This window comes from Herpailurus yagouaroundi, unplaced genomic scaffold, assembly GCF_014898765.1.
Source record: "Herpailurus yagouaroundi ecotype Mexico unplaced genomic scaffold, PumYag 182, whole genome shotgun sequence".
NCBI lineage: Eukaryota > Metazoa > Chordata > Mammalia > Carnivora > Felidae > Herpailurus > Herpailurus yagouaroundi.
The window spans coordinates 14,858,148-14,875,104 of NW_024412413.1; the positions used below are offsets into that span (position 1 = coordinate 14,858,148).

At 47.2% G+C, this 16,957-nt stretch overlaps 1 protein-coding gene across 3 annotated transcripts in view; it reads right to left on the reverse strand.

Annotated features, from left to right (window-relative positions):
- Nucleotides 1–759: 759 nt before the first annotated feature.
- ABTB3 (ankyrin repeat and BTB domain containing 3) overlaps nt 760–16,957 on the reverse strand; it is a 313,737-nt gene continuing 297,539 nt past the window's right edge. For 2 of the 3 annotated variants that reach the window (XM_040490986.1, XM_040490988.1), the window contains 3 exons: nt 13,071–13,139; nt 11,185–11,298; nt 760–2,919 (listed from right to left, as the gene is read on the reverse strand). In XM_040490986.1, the coding sequence (XP_040346920.1) occupies nt 2,710–2,919; nt 11,185–11,298; nt 13,071–13,139 (393 nt within the window). In that variant the 3' untranslated portion in view covers nt 760–2,709. The remainder of the gene's footprint in view (nt 2,920–11,184; nt 11,299–13,070; nt 13,140–16,957) is intronic. The other variant, XM_040490987.1, reaches the window with a different exon arrangement.

The following is a 16,957-nucleotide window of genomic DNA, read 5'->3' on the forward strand; positions in this document are numbered from 1 at the left end:
CTTCTGTTCTCCCGGCCTCAGAGTTCTGGCCCCTGGCACACGGATGCTTTGGTTGTTTCTTAAAGAAGAAACGGAACTTGGCTGCTAAGCAGGGCTGGGCATTCTGGGGAGGGGCTTGTGAGGTCAGTTGTCTACCGGGCCTCACTGGCCCAGGTCTCCCCACCCCAGCTTCCTGTAGTCCTTGTGGATGATCCAGGGGGATTCATCTCCACCCAGACCTGAGCTGGGCCCAGGCTGGGCGAGGAGCCAGAGTGGATCAGGTGAGGACTTGGTTTGACCTCAGTGATGACAATACCCAAGGGGAGAGCCGCTTGCCCTGCTGTGACCCCCCCCACCCCAGAATGCCGCCACCATCCACAAGCATCAGGTCATGCTGGCCCTTGATGGGAGCCAAACCATGTGGGCAGAACTCGTTTTTCTCCATCTTCCCACCCCCACAAAGCTTCATCGTGGCACACAAATGGCAGCCAGAACTCCACGCTCTGCAGGCGAATTAGCTCTCTGCATTAGGCAAAGTGGTGACACCTGTCAGGTCCTCCAAGGGTGGCACCCGGAGGTATATGCAGACCCAGGGGACTCGAGCCTGCACAGCCAACCCCTGCTTGACAGAGTGGACAGGTGGCCGCCCCTACCTTTTACCCTGTATCTCCATTTTCCTCGACTTTTTCTGCACAGCCACCTTTTCCAATCTTTTAACTGAACGAAGTTCTCAGGCTCCCCCTGTGGGGTAAAGAGCTCACTCGTACCATACACACAATGCACGGCTTGGGAAAATCATTTAATGACAGAGAAAGCACACCAAACTAGAACAGAAGCCTGTCAGGACTGGCCGCTGTACAAATCGAAGCCCAGAGGCCCCAAACTAGCACTAGACATTCACAGGGGGAAGTCAGTCGTGGTGAAGGGAACATCACGCAGCATTTCTGAGGACACAGAGGAGGCAGGAGGCAGCAGAGACTCACGCACGTGCTGTGTGTATCTGTAACTTGGACTCCTCTGCAGGCAGTTTTTTTCCTTTCTTTTTTTCTCCCTTCTTCATTTGATTGTAGGGCTTGCGGTGGTTTGCAAATGACCAAGTTGAAGAGAGGCCTCATGTATCCAAATCACGTGAGAGCCGATGTTGGAGGCAGATGTGGCCCAGGAGCTGCTCCAGGGATCACACCCATGTAACCTGGCCTCGGTCCTGTGAACAGTGGCTCAGGGAGCATGACAGCAGCTCTTTTAGAATCTGGGGTCTGTGCACAACTTCCCAAAGGCATGCTAGGAAATAGGGTTACCAAAGAAACTTTGCCAACCCCAAAGGGCAAAAGTCATTCTCGTTTCTATCTAGGTTTCCAAGGAAAGGACAAGAGAAAAAGGCAGCAACTGAAAAACTATTTGGAATATTGTGGCACTTCACCAATCTCTTTTGCTTATAATATATGGCAGAGAAAACGGAACCCTGTCGATAGGAACTTTCATCAGAGATAACCCTATACTGTACATTCTCAGAATACAGAAAGAATCCTTCCTATCATACATATTTCATCTTTAAAAATAATCTAACATAGTCATATTCTCTGGCTAGTAGCAAACTATTAACATCTTTTGAGAGTACAGAGAAAACTTTGGGATTCATAGTAAATTCTTGGACGTGCGCGCCCCTCCCGCCCCTGATCAGCATCATCTATGAACACATTTCTGCTAAAGCATCCCAGAATCATTGTTAAAGGAAAGGAATATGTTACAGTTTCACCGAATGGATTTTTAGCAAGAAGTGATGGAACATTTTTACCTTGGCAAAAATGAAGCACAAACATAATGTTTCACTGGCTCGGGCCCATGCAGATGCATGTTTGTTACGTGGGGCTGTTTTACTGTCGCCCCGAAATCACAATTAGCATGCAAGTTGTTTTCAGCTATTGAGTTAGAGATAATTATTGGCAGTGCACCTCTTTTGTGTAACCATGATCACTAAGGCAAGATTATTATTTCACTTTGTATAGAATATCAGCAGTATCTTGTCAGATGCATGTTTATACGGTATAGACCTGCGACTTACTGTTTTTTTTTTTTAAAAAACCAAAACTCAAAACACAGATCCCTAAACACGATTCAATTGAAAATGAACTGTTGCGCTTTTAGAAATAGATTTTTAAACTACAAGGCTGCCCTGTTTTTGTTTTGTTTTTTTTTATGAACATTTTAAAAAGTTCCCACCCCTAAAAATTTGCCAAATTATTTCTTCATTATTGGTAACAGTCTCACCAATTTGCTACCACGGTTGACTCTCGCTGAGCTATAGCTACTAAGGTCCTTGATGTGAGCACAACACTCTCTGGGGTCGGAACAGTTCAGTTCTCCAACTGTCCACCTGCAACCCGAATGACCTTTACTCCTCAGTTCATCCATTTAACAGTGGTCCCGGCGACGGGCGTTCAAGCGCCCCAGGGGTGCTTTCGGATGGGGTTGGCTTGGCTGTCCCATGTTGACCTTCAAGCCCTGGACCCCACTGCAGATCTGATCTGCAGACCAGTGGAATGTCCTTTGTTTCTCAATAGGAACACACAGGAGCTGGAATTGCTTATTCAAGAAAAGCTCGGGCAGGAGAGGCAGCTCCTTGGCCTAGCCAAAAACAGATGCCAGGTGAACTTTGTATGTGTTTGTGTGAAGCCAGTGCAGCAGCAGAACTGGAAAGTCCCCAGGGGACTGTTCCCTGCGCTGGACGTTTCATACAACAGAACCTTTGGAGGATGACAAGTGGATTGACTGAATCCTGATGGCCAACGTCCTCTGTAAGTCCTGGAGCACATCCTGGCCCGTCCCTTCGCCATTTTTGTCATAGAGGAGCTGCTTGAACGCTTCGTTTTCGATGAGGACCATCATGTTTTTGAGAAAGTAGCCTTCGCAATACGCGGAAAGCTCTGTGACTCCAAGAAACTGTGGAGGGCAAGAGGAAGCAGGAGACGGTTATGTTTCTGAAATGCACCTGGCTGCCTGCACAGCTAATAATGGTGAACACCTATTAAGGCAGATTGACTATAAAAATGGCCCCGATTCGCTAGCCTTTGATATATTCACCCTCATGGGACAAGACTTGGCAACTTCTCTCATGAGAGGGCTGGAGTCCATTTCTTCACTGCTTGGCCTTGTGACTTGCTCAGGCCAACAGAACACGGCAGAAGCCACAGTTGCTGATTCTGAGCTACCTTCAAGTGGCCATGTCTGTGCTTCTGCACTCTTGCTCAGAAACCTGCCTCTGTCACGGGAGCAAAAGCCCTGGTGAGCCTGCATGGAGGGTTAGCGGCTCCATGAAACTGAGAAGAGAGAGTGACAGGGCCCAGCCACGGTCAACAAAGCCAAGCACAGCTGACCAGACAGCTGACGTCAGAAGCAAGGCCCATGGAGACCAGAAGAAACTTCCAGCTGTCCCGTCGACTCATGTGCCGAAGAAGGGTTTACTGTTTTATCCCCTGGGTTCTACGGTTCTTTGTTGTGGCTGTAGACAACTGGGACATGAATGGAGTTGCAGACACAGCTCTGCGCTCTTGGAGTATTATTAACCTGTTTGACTGTCACAGCAACCCCGAGTGGGCACTGACTACCAATTCTCTGTATTTAGAGCAGTGGTTCTCAACCAGGGGTGATTTTTGCCCAGGGGACGTTTGGAAAAGTGTGGAGAGGATCTGATTGTCACGACTGGGTGGTGGCCGTGATGTGTGTACTATTGGCATCTAATGGGTGGAAGCCAGGGATGCTAACATGCCACGATGCACAGGACAGACCCTGCAGCAGAGAATCCTGTGGCTCAAGCTGGCAGTGCTGAGGCTGAGACACTCATCTAGAGATGGGGTTCCTCATAGGCTGAGCCGATAAGGAAGGGATTACGTTGACCTAGCTCACCTTTATAAGCCCAAGCAGAGGGCTTGACAGATGGTAGACACTTGGTAAGTTGTTTGTTGAATGTATGAGTGAGCAGTTAACTCTCGGAGTAATGAACTAACAGTGAACATTTACTGGGGGCTTACAATGTGCCAGGCACCTTGGTAGGCACTTCAAGTACATCATCTCCTTTAATCTTCAACTTCCCTGAAGGAAGGCAGATTACCACCTCCAATTTACAGATGAGGGAACAGACAAGAGTGTAGGTTACAAAAAGTCACACAGCGTGTCAAGGGCAGAACCAGGAACTGAATCCTTAAGGCTGTGTGCTTAACCATTAAGACACTGCCCCCATTCTGACACCATTAATCAGAGGCCGGTATTCAGCCTCATGTGTGCGTGGTGGAGGAACTCACGTTTGAAGCACAGAAGTAAATGCGGATATGTGGGCTGGCTGTCTTCAGATCTTTTCTACAGTTTCCAAAGTCCCTCTATGGCAATGAACTGGAAGCTCAGAAGTTCTGAAGTGCTCCTTGAGATAACATCCCACTGCTTTCTTTAAATGTTGATTTATTTAAATTATCCAAATGCTGAATCATCCTTCTGAACTATCCTGTCCTTTAAACAAGAGATGTGGAACACCTGGGTGGCTCTGTCGGTTAAGCTCTTGACTTCAGCTGAAGCTGAAGACACTTTTCTGTGCTTCAGTCACAGACTGAAGTGACTTCAGGTCATGATCTCATGGTTTGTAAGTTTGAGCCCCGCTGAAAGTGCAGAGCCAGGCTGCTTGAGATTCTTTTTCCCTCTCTCTCTTCCCCTTCCATGCGCTCTCTCAGAATAAATAAATAAACATTAAAAGAATAAACCAGAGGGGCGCCTGGGTGGCTCAGTCGGTTAAGCGTCCGACTTCAGCTCAGGTCATGATCTCGTGGTCCGTGAGTTCGAGCCCCGCATCGGGCTCTGTGCTGACCGCTCAGAGCCTGGAGCCTGTTTCAGATTCTGTGTCTCCCTCTCTCTCTGACCCTCCCCCGTTCATGGTCTGTCTCAAAAATAAATAAACGTTAAAAAAAATTAAAAAAAAACCCCCAGAGATGCACTTAATTGTTAGATGGGAAATGATAATGAGGCAGTCCTAACAGGGCTATCTATGGTGGAACGAGCTGGAACACCTGGATTTGAGTTGGGGCTCACCCACCTCCCTCAATATGTGACCAGGGCTGGGCCACTTGGCCTCCAGCTTTAGGTGCATCATTTTCAAAATAAAAATTATGACACCTGCATCCCAGACCAAGATTCTGCCGTTTGTCACAGTTAGGAGAGGTAGGTTAGGAATGTAGTTAAGGGAGGGGCTTCTGGCTTCTGGGATCCTGCCCTGCCCCCCTCCCCGCCCAGATTTACCACTAAGCTATTGGCTGTTGGGCAATTTATACAATCTCTCTTTGCCTCCAAACTCCTATCCATAAAATGGGGTTGATGATAATACCTACTCAACAGTCTGTTGTTGCGATTAAAATGAGATAATGCATGGAGTGACAGAACAGTGGTCAACTGGAGTCAGCACTCACTCAATATTAGTTGTCATTATAAATGTAAACTATTTATCGCTCTCCTTCTCACCAACTGGTATCCAGTGACCCTCATGCACAAAGTAGGTGGCCAGGCTGGGAAAAAGGGAACTGACTGTGTCTATGGAACCTAGCCCAGCTAACGGACCAAGGTTGTGGCCATGAACTCACTGACACCATTCATTGAGCCAATGGCAACTGTATGTATAAAAACCACGTGCAACCTTGGGTACGTCAAATCACTTTTCTGTGCTTCAGTTTCCCCAGCCACAGAATGAATGGCGTGACTCAGAGGGTACGATGCTCTTCAGTGCATTTAGGAAGCAGGTAATTGTGCAGTCTCTGAGAAACTTAGAAGACGTGGTGAGGTTTATCAGGCAAGAGGGCTTGTTACCACCCAGGGTTCCCATAGCTGCACAGTACCCTGGAGTTGGGAGAGATCTTAGGATTGCTTTCATTCTTTCAACATGAACCCTGACATTAGAGTCACAGAGTACAAGCCCTCATTGTACAGGTGGGGAAACTGAGGCTCAGAATCGCCTATCTTTGATTCTGTGGACACAGAGAGCACCCCCCTTGACCACACCTGGCCACTTGCTTTGTATATAAATGTCACTCATCACAAGTTAGTGTAAGTGGAGAACAACAAGTACAATAAATACTTACATTTATATTTGGTGATATTTATTCAGTGGTGACTATACATCAGACCCTTGCCTACCTCCACACAAATAATGACTGACAGAACTGGGGTGGGAACTCTCATCTCCTACGCCAACGATTGACAAACTACAGGCCTGTGGGCAAAATCTGGCCCACTACCTGTTTTTGTGAATAAAGTTTTATTAGAACAAAACCACACCCATCATTTATGCATCATGTATGGCTGCTTCTGCATTACTATGGCAACCATATGGCCTGTGTGAAAATACTACCTGGCCCTCTACAGAAAACGTTTGCTGGCCCCTGTCCTAGACTGTAATTTTTGCAAGAGCAGAGCTCATGTCTTACTAATTTTTTATTATATTCTGATGAATACAGTTCCTGGTAAATAGTGGGTGCTCAATAAACACTAATGAATGAATCCCTAGTTTTGCAAACCTGTGTTCTTTCTAGCACAGTGCATGGTTGGGCTTACTGAATTAGCTTAGATTCAATTTGATGAACCAGCCTCTTCGTTTTCTCAGGTTGAAAGTGCCATCAGAAGCTTCAAGGCCCCCTTTTTACGACTGAATAATTTGGGACAGATTTACCAGGAAAAAAAAAAAAAAGATGGTTAAGCCATGCATTTATGGGATGGACTTCTCATCTGTATAAAATTCCACAGCTGTCTCAAACAGTTAGATGTAGTATAGAGGTAATGTTGCCAAGGTCTTGTTGACATTTGGGACATTGTTATTAGCATGTAAACTCCTGTGTTTCCTGGGGTTCTGAACCAAGAGTTGGTTTTTTTTTTTCCGTTTTTACTAAACTCGCCTTGATGTGCAGTAGAATCTGCCAGAAATAGAATCCACATGCATGTGCTCGTTAGCAGTGTTGCAGTATCTGTAGCACAGGGGCAACAGCATACAGAACGGGGAAAGGGCAGGGGCTGGCTGGCTTTGCCTTGTCTTCTATGCAAATGTCACGAAAGGCAGACTTTTGCATTGGAAACACACCAGGATGTGGCCTGGGAGACCGAGGCAGAGTCTTGTGTCTGTAAAAGGCAGAGCTCTGGCTGCAAAGGTACATAAACAGAAGGGGCAGTTCCCTGCCATAGGTATTCAAAGCCCATAGCACTAATGTATTCCCAACCTGGGCTCCTCTTGTATCAGGCTGCATTATTAAATACAATAGCTACGGAAGCTGCCTGCCAAGGAGCCTGAAGTGGTTAAAATGGATTGCTGACAACATGACAGGCCATGGCAAAGCCACTTGTGGATGCTGGGTTCACAGGACAATTGGAGTGTCTGTGGCCAGGAGAGGGGGAAGGACCACAAGATTCATAATCAGGCTCTCTTCTTGGGTAGAGAGCAGTCTCTGGATGCTTTTCTGCAGAGTACTCAGTTTAAAGATTAAAAAAAAAATGTGCTGTGTCCTGAGAGACCAGATTTTGGTAAAACCCTCATTTAACCAAAGCACCTAGTGTGTGTGTGTGTGTGTGTGTGTGTGTGTGTGTGTGTGTAGTAAGTAGTGTGTAGATTTTGATTTACTGATGACCAATGAGAAGATCTCTTCTGTGTATTAATGATTATTGCAAATATTTCAACCAGAGAGCAAGGTTAAGAGCCTGTGCTTTGGAGTAAGACAAATCTAGGTTTTCCCATCTGGGTATATACCCCAAACCCCAAAGAACTAAAAGCAGAGACTTGAACAGATATTTGTCCTGTGTTCACAGCAACATTATTCACTGTAGCCAAAGGGTGGAAACCACCCTAGGTGTCCACTGATGGATGACTGGATAGACACGATGTGGTCTCTCCAGACAATGAGATATCATTCAGTCTTAAAAAGAAATGAAATTCCAACACATGCTACAGCATGGATGAACCCTGAGGGCACTGTGCTACCTGAAATAAGCCAGTCACAAAGGGCAAATACTGTACGATTCCATTTATATAAGGTCCCTAGAGTAGTCAAGTTCATAGAGACAGAAAGTTAGGTGGTGGTTCCCAGGGCCTGAGGGGAAGGGAAATGGTTCCCAAAGTTTCAGTTTGGGAAGATAGAAAGTTCTGGAGATAGATGGTGATGATGATTTTACAACAATGTGAATGGGCTTATGCCGCTGAATGGTGCGCTTAGAAATGGTTAAAATGGTAAATTTCATGTTATGTGCATTTTACCACACACACACATACATAAATCTCCATAGTAGCTGTGTGACCTTAAGCAAGTTCCTTCCCCTGTCTGTGCCTCAGTTTTCTTATTATGATATAAGACTAATGATAGCATTTACTTAAAAAGGTTGTAGTGAGCATTAAAAAAGAAGGTGTAATACACAAAAATAAATTCAAAATGGATGAAAGACCTAAATGTGAGGCAGGAAACCATCAAAATCCTTGAGGAGAAAACAGGCAACAACCTCTTTAACCTCGGCCGCAGCAACTTCTTACTCAACACGTCTCTGGAGGCAAGGGAAATAAAAGCAAAAATGAACTACTGGGACCTCATCAAAATAAAACGCTTCTTCACAGCAAGGGAAACAATCACCAAAACTAAAAGGCAACCGACAGAATGGGAGAAGATGTTTGCAAACAACATATCAGATAAAGGGTTAGTATCCAAAATCTATAAAGAACTTACCAAACTCAACACCCAAAAAACAAATAATCCAGTGAAGAAATGGGCAGAAGATATGAATAGACACTTTTCCAAAGAAGACATCCAGATGGCCAACAGACATGAAAAGATGCTCAACACTACTCATCATCAGGAAGATACAAATCAAAACCACACCGGTCAGAGTGGCTAAAATTAACAACTCAGGAAAGATGTTGCCAAGGATGTGGAGAAAGGGGAACCCTCTTGCACTGTTGATGGGAATGTAAACTGGTGCGACCACTCTGGAAAACAGTGTGGAGTTTCCTCGAAAAATTAAAAATAGATCTACCCTATGACCTAGCAATAGCACTACTAGGAATTTATCCAAAGGACACAGGAGTGCTGATTTGTAGTGGCACATGTACCCCAATGTTTATAGCAGCGCTATCAACAATAGCCAAATTATGGAAGGAGCTCAAATGTCCATCAACTGATGAATGGATAAAGAAGATGTGGTATATATGGGGCGCCTGGGTGGCGCAGTCGGTTAAGCGTCCGACTTCAGCCAGGTCACGATCTCGCAGTCCGTGAGTTCGAGCCCCGCGTCAGGCTCTGGGCTGATGGCTCAGAGCCTGGAGCCTGTTTCCGATTCTGTGTCTCCCTCTCTCTCTGCCTCTCCCCCGTTCATGCTGTCTCTCTCTGTCCCAAAAATAAATAAACGTTGAAAAAAAAAATTAAAAAAAAAATGTGGTATATATATATATAAAATGAAATATTACTCAGTGATGAAAAAGAATGAAATCTTGCCATTTTCAACAAGGTGGATGGAACTGGAAGTTGTTATGCTAAGTGAAATAATTCAGTCAGAAAAAGACAGATGTCATAGGTTTTCACTCATATGTAGAATTTGAGAAACTTAACAGAAGACCACAGGGGAAGGGAAGGAGGCAAACCATAAAAGGTTCTTAAATACAGAGAACAACACACTGAGGGTTGATGGGGGTGGGGGACTGGGAGGGGCAGGGAAAATGGGTGAGGGGCATTGAGGAGGGTACTTGTTGGGATGTACACTGGGTGTTGTATGTAAGTGATGAATGACAGGAATCTACTCCTGAGGTCAAGACTACACTGTATTTTAGGTAACTTGACAATAAATTATTTTAAAAAAAAAGTAGGTGTAATATGGCTCTTAGCACAGGCGCCTGCACACTAAAAGGGCTCGTTGGATGTTGGCATAAGACAGAAAACAACATCTCAAATGCAACCTGAGTTTTCAGGATGGGCGATGAGAGTGTAATGCACGTCAGCTGTCACTCTACAAAGCAGCAGGTGTGGGAGATGTCTCTTGAGCTCCACTTACTCAAAAGAAGACTTTTTTGTTTTAAATTCCTGATCTCAACTCATTTCACTGTTTCTTCCTAGCAAATGCTAATCTGCCCATCCTGAGCACATGAAACAAAAATAAAATGGCACCTGGACAAATTATTTGACTTCTCTCGGTCCCAGTATCCCTACATGCGAAATGGATTGGATGAGATGAGGTCAGTGGTTCCCAAAAATTGGAGTCATGACTGGCCTTAGGACTGAAGTCACAACAGTAGCCTAGGGAGCTTGTTAAAAATACAGATTCCTGGGTTCCACTGCAGAGACCATTGTGGGTGGGGGGCTAAACACATTCAGGACTCTCCCCAGGTGATTCTGATTAGTCCACCTGACCAGGAGAACTCCTTGGGGGTCTCCAGGGCTGGTAACCTGTTCTCAACCTTGGTCACACTGGAAATCACTTGGGAAGCTCTGGAAAACACCTTTCCCCGGGCTCTACCACCAGAGGTGAGTTTAATTGGTCTGTGATAGGTCCCTAGCATAGGGATTTTAAGTGAGTGCCCAGATGATTCTACTGCGCAGCCAGCACCAGGAACAGAGTTCTAGAACAGTGATTCTTGCCCTTGAGCATGCATCAGAATCACCTGGACGGCTTGCGAAGCCATAGGCGGTGGGTCTCTCCCCCAGAGTTTTTGATTCAGAGTAGGTCTGGAATGGGGCCCTGGAATATACATTTCTAACACGTTCCCTAAAGATGCTGATGCTTCTGGACTGGAGAACACTCTTCGACAACCACTTGCTACTCAAGGTGTGGCTTAGACTAGCAGCAGAGGCTTCACCTGGGGGCTTGTTAGAAATGCAGAATGCAGGGCCCACCCTGGACCTGCTGAGTCGGGGTCTGCAATATGATTCGTGTTCACGTTAACATTTGAGAAGCACTGTCTCAGAACAACTTTGCTTTGGGAACTTCTGAGTTCCTGCTCTCGTTGTATTTGGGAGGGGTGACATAAAAGGAAAGGCATCTTTTCTAGAGCAGGAGGCTGATGGTGGGAGGAATGCTGATGCAGGGGTGGCTCAGCCTGGAGCAAGCGGGCCAGCACCAGCTCTCTGCCTTGACTCCGTGTCTGTGAAGGAAAAGCCTGACCCATTTCAGTACACGGCGCATGCTCAGGGCAGCCAGAGTGGGACTGATTACCTTGGCGTGGTTGTAAATATCCACACAGTTGTCGGTATTGATGCTCTTTGCGCAGATAATCTCACAGTGTCGCTGCAAAGCCTCCAGCTGGAAAAATTTAGCAGCAGACAGAAGCTAAAAACCATAAAAAGAGCCCATTAGTGGCTGGGAGGTGGAAATAAAGGGATGACAATCATGGGGAAAAATCCTTATCTTCCGCAGAAGTGTCCCAAGGTGAAAGGCTGGGAATATAGGCATTGGTAATGTCACTTTAAAGCCCAAAGGAAACACTAGCCACTAAGATAGAGTGATCGAACTCTGTTGCGGGGGAAGATGGCAGAGGAGAGGGGTTTGAAGTGAACCAGATTCACATCTATTCTAGCAGGGGGTCGAGCAAAAATGCCTGAAGTTGTTACGTCCAGAAATATGGGTGAACACCATTAGTCAGCAAGATGGATTTCGGCGTGGCTCACTCCCTCTGTTCATCCAGGTGTCCACACAAATGTCCCCTCAGAGAAGCCTCCCAGACCACCCCGCCTCAGGTCATCTCCCTTCATCACTGTCTGCCTTCCTTACCCTGTCTTAGTTTTCCTTAGAGCCCTTCTCTCCCCAGACATGATGTCATGCCTGTCGCCCTCAGTCCATGAGGGCAGAGATCTCTGTCCCTTTGCATTACTGCTGTAGCTTGGCCCTAAGTGTTCAGAGGGATTGCCTTTGGGGAATGGATGGGGGCACGGGGGATGAGGGAGCCTGGGTGAGCTGCTTTTTGTGACCAGCTCCTCTGTATTATTTACATGATTTACGTGTACGTTCGTTATTTTAATTTTAAAATAAAAATAAATGTTACAGAAGAGCCTGCGTTCTCAGATGGTAGCTTGGCCCTGAGGTAGAGAAGTGTCAAAGGAGTGGTCCAGAGAGGCAAGAGAGTAACTGTGGGTGGGTGGGTGGGGATGACCATGGAAGGGTTCTCAGAGTATGATGGGAAGGATAAGCACCTTATTGAACATAGGAACTCTTACAATCTTAAAAATCCAATGAGATAGATAAATTATTCCCATTTCCAGGGAAGGAAACTGAGGTTGAGAGAGGTTAACTAACATGTCCAAGATCACACAGCTCAGAAGGGACAGAGCCTGGATTTAAACCAAGTTTGGTTCTGACTCCATGTTTTAACCCCTGTGTGGGGTCACCTTTTGAATGACTGATAGTGCTCTGACATCTCTAATCAGCCAGGCACCCTGGACTCCACAGACACCTGAATGGATCCTGGCTCCTTTGCTCAGGATTATCGGAGTAATCTTGGCTTCCCGTTCAAAGCTTCCAGTTTTGAACAGGAAAACCAACAAAGGGTCCAGGTTTAGGAAAGAGCAGGGACTCTTGGCTTTGGGCAGAAGGGAGCAGAAACAAGGCCCCTGGATTAGGGAGGGGAGACAGGCTTAACGGTGAGGTAGACAGCAGATGGGGGAGAGCCAAGGAGACTCAGGAAGGGGGGATGATCATCCTCAACTGGCTGGAATGCTCCTGGCTTCTGTATCTACAGATACACTGTGATTTGGGAAATGTTTTCCAATGACAGAAGTCACAAGGGTAGCTCCTGATGACGGTATCTGAGCCCTAGTTGTGCCTAGACTTAGTCTCCACCTCCACAGGCAACTTCCTTTACCTGCCCCCCCTGCCCCCCACCCCAAAGCCAATTAAAAGTGGATTTCACAGAGCTGCTATTGCAAGTGCACTGAGCACCCTGGCCTTCCGGAAGGGGCTCTGATGCAAAACCCTCGGGAGGCAGGACCCCAAACCCTGCACCCAAGTGAAAACCCAACACAGGTCCCCCCAGCCACCGCCAACACCTGCCAGTGACCTGAGTTTACAGAGGAGCCACCGACCCGATGACACAACAGTTTCCTTACCTCCATTATCTCGTTGTTTTTAATGAGAAGTGACTCTGGGCCACCATAGTAGAGATACTGCATAACCAGCTGGAAGAAAGGACACAGCGAGCAAAGCATCAGTCAGTGTCAGCACACAGACACCATCAGCTTACAGCTGGGCAGTCTATCGGTCCCTCTAGGACACCTGTCCCCAGCGTGGCCATTCCCGCTTGATCACTGCCTTGTAGGAGGAGTTCCACTTAGGATGCTTCTCCCGGCTGGATGTTTTTCCTTATGGCATGCTGAAATTTGTCTCCTTGTGATTCTGCTAGGTTCCAAGTGCATGCCCAGTATCACATTAAACAATTCTGAACAATTCTCTGTTCTCCATCTACAGATGGCAGTCGCGGCTTGTCTTTCCACCTCCATGCCATCAGGCTGCCCCCAAACAGGCAGTTTAAGGAACCTGCTAGGGGTCGTTCCCCTGGAAGCATGGCCCAGTTTGACAGGATTCTTACGTAAGTCCCAGGGGATGACTCTGGGCTCCCATGGGACCACCTGCTCCTCATTACAGCTTGACAAGACCCAGGATGAAGCCATTAGGGGTCCACAGTTTCAATGTTTCACTGATGATGGGAACAGTCTGAGCGAGGCTGTTCTTTGTTCAGGTATTAAGGAGGCCTGAATGGTGTGCAAAGTCCCAGAGCTTTGCAAATTGGTGTCCCTTTAGAATGAGGCCCCCAGATGTGTAGAACTGGCTGTCACTACCTCCCATGAAGCCATTAATTTTTTCTTTTAATATTTAAAAAAAATTTATTTTTTAAAAATGTTTATTTTAGAGAGAAACAGAGCGCGAGTGGGGGAGGAACAGAGAGAGAGAGAGAGAGAGAGAGAGAGAGAGAGAGAGAGAGAGACAGAATCGGAAACAGGCTCCAGGTTGAGCTGTCAGCACAGAGCCTGATGTGGGGCTTGAACCCACGAACCATGAGATCATGACCTGAGCTGATGTCGGATGCTTAACCGACTGAGACACCCAGGGCTGAGCCAGCCAGCCCCAAAGTTTTAATTTTAGGTGGTGAACATGCTCTTCTCCACCACTGTCTTCTGCCTTATGACACATGGACTATACCTGCCTCACCCCACGGCAGTTGTGCCGGAAACATCTGTAGACTGGTTACGTCCCATCTTTGGACACTTGTAAAATGCGGCTCTGGGGCTGGGCTGTCCTCCACAGTCCCTTCAGGCTCCAGTGGTCTGTGACCAACATACGGCAGTGGTTAAGAGCAAGGACCCTGCACGTGGGCTCCCTCAGCTTCTGAGCAGCCCTGCCGCTTAAGATCTGAGGGACCTGAATTGAATTAGGTTCTCTGTGCCTCAGTTGCATCATCTGCAAAGTGGGTATAACATTACCTACCTCATGGGGTTCTGAAGAGGGTTAAATTATATGCAACAGGCCTAGCAGGGGCCTGGCACATGGCAAGAACTGAATAAATCTTAGTTCTTCAGTGTTCTCTGAGGTGGAAAAATCTTTCTCCAGTAGTGCTCTGCTGTGCACTGCCACGTTTTTATTCAGGCCATTCGAGGCCCTTTGTGACTGATCTCAATCTACCTTTTGCATGAGTGTTTAAAAGTCATCATTTAAAAAATATGTATGTTTACAGCTTTACTGAGGTCTATTTTACATAATGCAAACGCATCAACTTAAAGCATACAGTTCAGTGGTTTTTAGTATATTCACAATGGCGTGCAACCATCACCACTATCTAATTTTAGAACATTTCTAACACGCCCAGGAGAAACCCCGTACGCATTACCAACCAGTCTCATTTCCTCCTGGGCCTGTCCTGACAACCACGATGGATTCGCGCATTCCGGACATTTCCTATCAGTGGAATCACACAACACATGCTCTTTTGTGTCTGGCTGATGACACTTAGGGTAATGTTTTCAAGGTTCATTCTTGCTGTCACTTCTCTCTCCTACGTTCTTTATTGCTGAACAATGTATCACGTTTTGTGTATCCGTTCATCAGCTGAGGGACATTGGATGGGTTCCACTGCTTGGCTGTTATGAATACTGCTGCTATGAATCAATTTACTTTTTCAGATCTCCTCTGTCACTCAAGCCTTCTCTCATCCTAATCTGGACAACATCTGCCTTTTATACTCTGATCACTCCCACCCACTTGCCTCTGACAGAACCTACCACTTCTCTTTCAGTCCCGCACTTTTGCCCATGCTGTTCCCTCTGCTTGGATGCCCCTCCCTTCTTCTCCACCTGTTGAACTGGGCCCCCTCTTTTGGGATCTCAGTGGTCACATGTGTGGAGCCTTCTCAGATGTCCTAGCTGTAACCCCTGGCTGGGCACACATCATCCACAACTGCAGTGTTACTTCCCACGAGAGCTTGATGGGACCGTCTATGTCTTGTCCTTCTCTGCATTCTCGTGCCTGCACTCAGCAAGCGCACTTTAAACAGGAACACGAGCCCTCGCCTCACCTCCTCTTTCGTGTTTGAGTCTCCCACGGACTGACTTTGGGCTTCTGTGCCCACCTGCCTCGTCACAGGGATGGTGGTGCATTGATGGTGGTGGCTGAAGCTTTGGGAAATGATAACACAGCATCGTTTACCCTCCCCTCCCTCATCCTGATGGGCCACAGGCATCTAACGTATCATGTCAGCGAATGGGGGGATCCTGGCCTTATGTAAATCAACGGGTCCCCCCAGCGCCTCTCCTTTACGATGGCCAAACCGATAATGACAACAATACGAGCCATGACAATAACTACCCCGAATACAGGGCCTCTCCATTTACAAAGTGTGCCTCCATCATATTAGGTCATTCATTTGAGGTCGGGCTGTTGACTTAAAATGCTGCTCCTTAGCAGATGCAGATCCTGGGGCTAATGGGATTTAAATTGGGCTGTCCCTTGCCGTCAGACTCTGCCAACACAAGCCTTTTCTGCAAAGGGGGCAAAACGAACCCTTATTAGGCCAAAGGGCCTGTTTATGGAGTGGTTTTCCTTGGCAGCTGTCAACCTGCATGGAGCCGGGATTTAAATGGCATCCATGGCCTCATGGAGGCCCCCACTTCCACGTGTAGCCTCAGCTGCGTCCTGCTCTTGCCCGTGTGTGATGTTAAACAGTCTTGTGGGGAGGAAACTCAAAGCAGTCTCATTTAACTAAAATTCTTCTGTCAGCATGGAAGTGGAGTGAACAGGCCCCTGGGAGCCTCCTTCTGGGTCGGATTCAGCCCTCCTTGGCCTATTTCAAGCCACAAATGAGGCTTTTCTTCTTTTATGGGGAAGGGACAGGCACACAGAGAAGTCCCCAGGGCCTGCTAAATCTTCCTAACTCATTACAGTAACTCCAGGCTAATGTGGCCAGGAAACCTTCCCCAGGCAAAAGCAATTACAGGCCTTGGATTCCTCTGGGGCCACGCTTTCCCACGTAGGTCTCTCGTTCAATGAATCCGCACAGCAAACATTTATTGAATGCCTACTACAAGGTTCTTATTACAGGAACCTCCCCAATTAGTTCCAGGCTTTATGGCAAAAGTGCCCCTTCACGAGCACTCAGGAGAGCTGGGAGGCATGCATTTTCCAGCACTTAGTTCATACTCAAACTCGAATGGGCCTACGATTCTTTCTTCAGGGCCGGGTGATTTTTTTTTTTTTTTTTGGCGGGGGGGCGGGCCCCGGGCCCGCCCAAGTCCCTGCAGTTGGGGGGCAACTAGGAGATCAGGTCTGGAAGTCAGTCAGGCCCGGGTCTGAACCTCAGCTTGGCTGTGATGAGTAGCCGGAGCTGGGGCCACTACCTTCCTCCCTCTGGGTCTGTGTCCTGGCTGTAGGTGGGAGAAGAGGTTCCCAGAGGGGCGGCTGGAAGGACTGAAGGAGATGATGTATGGCAGTGGTTCTCACAGTGGGG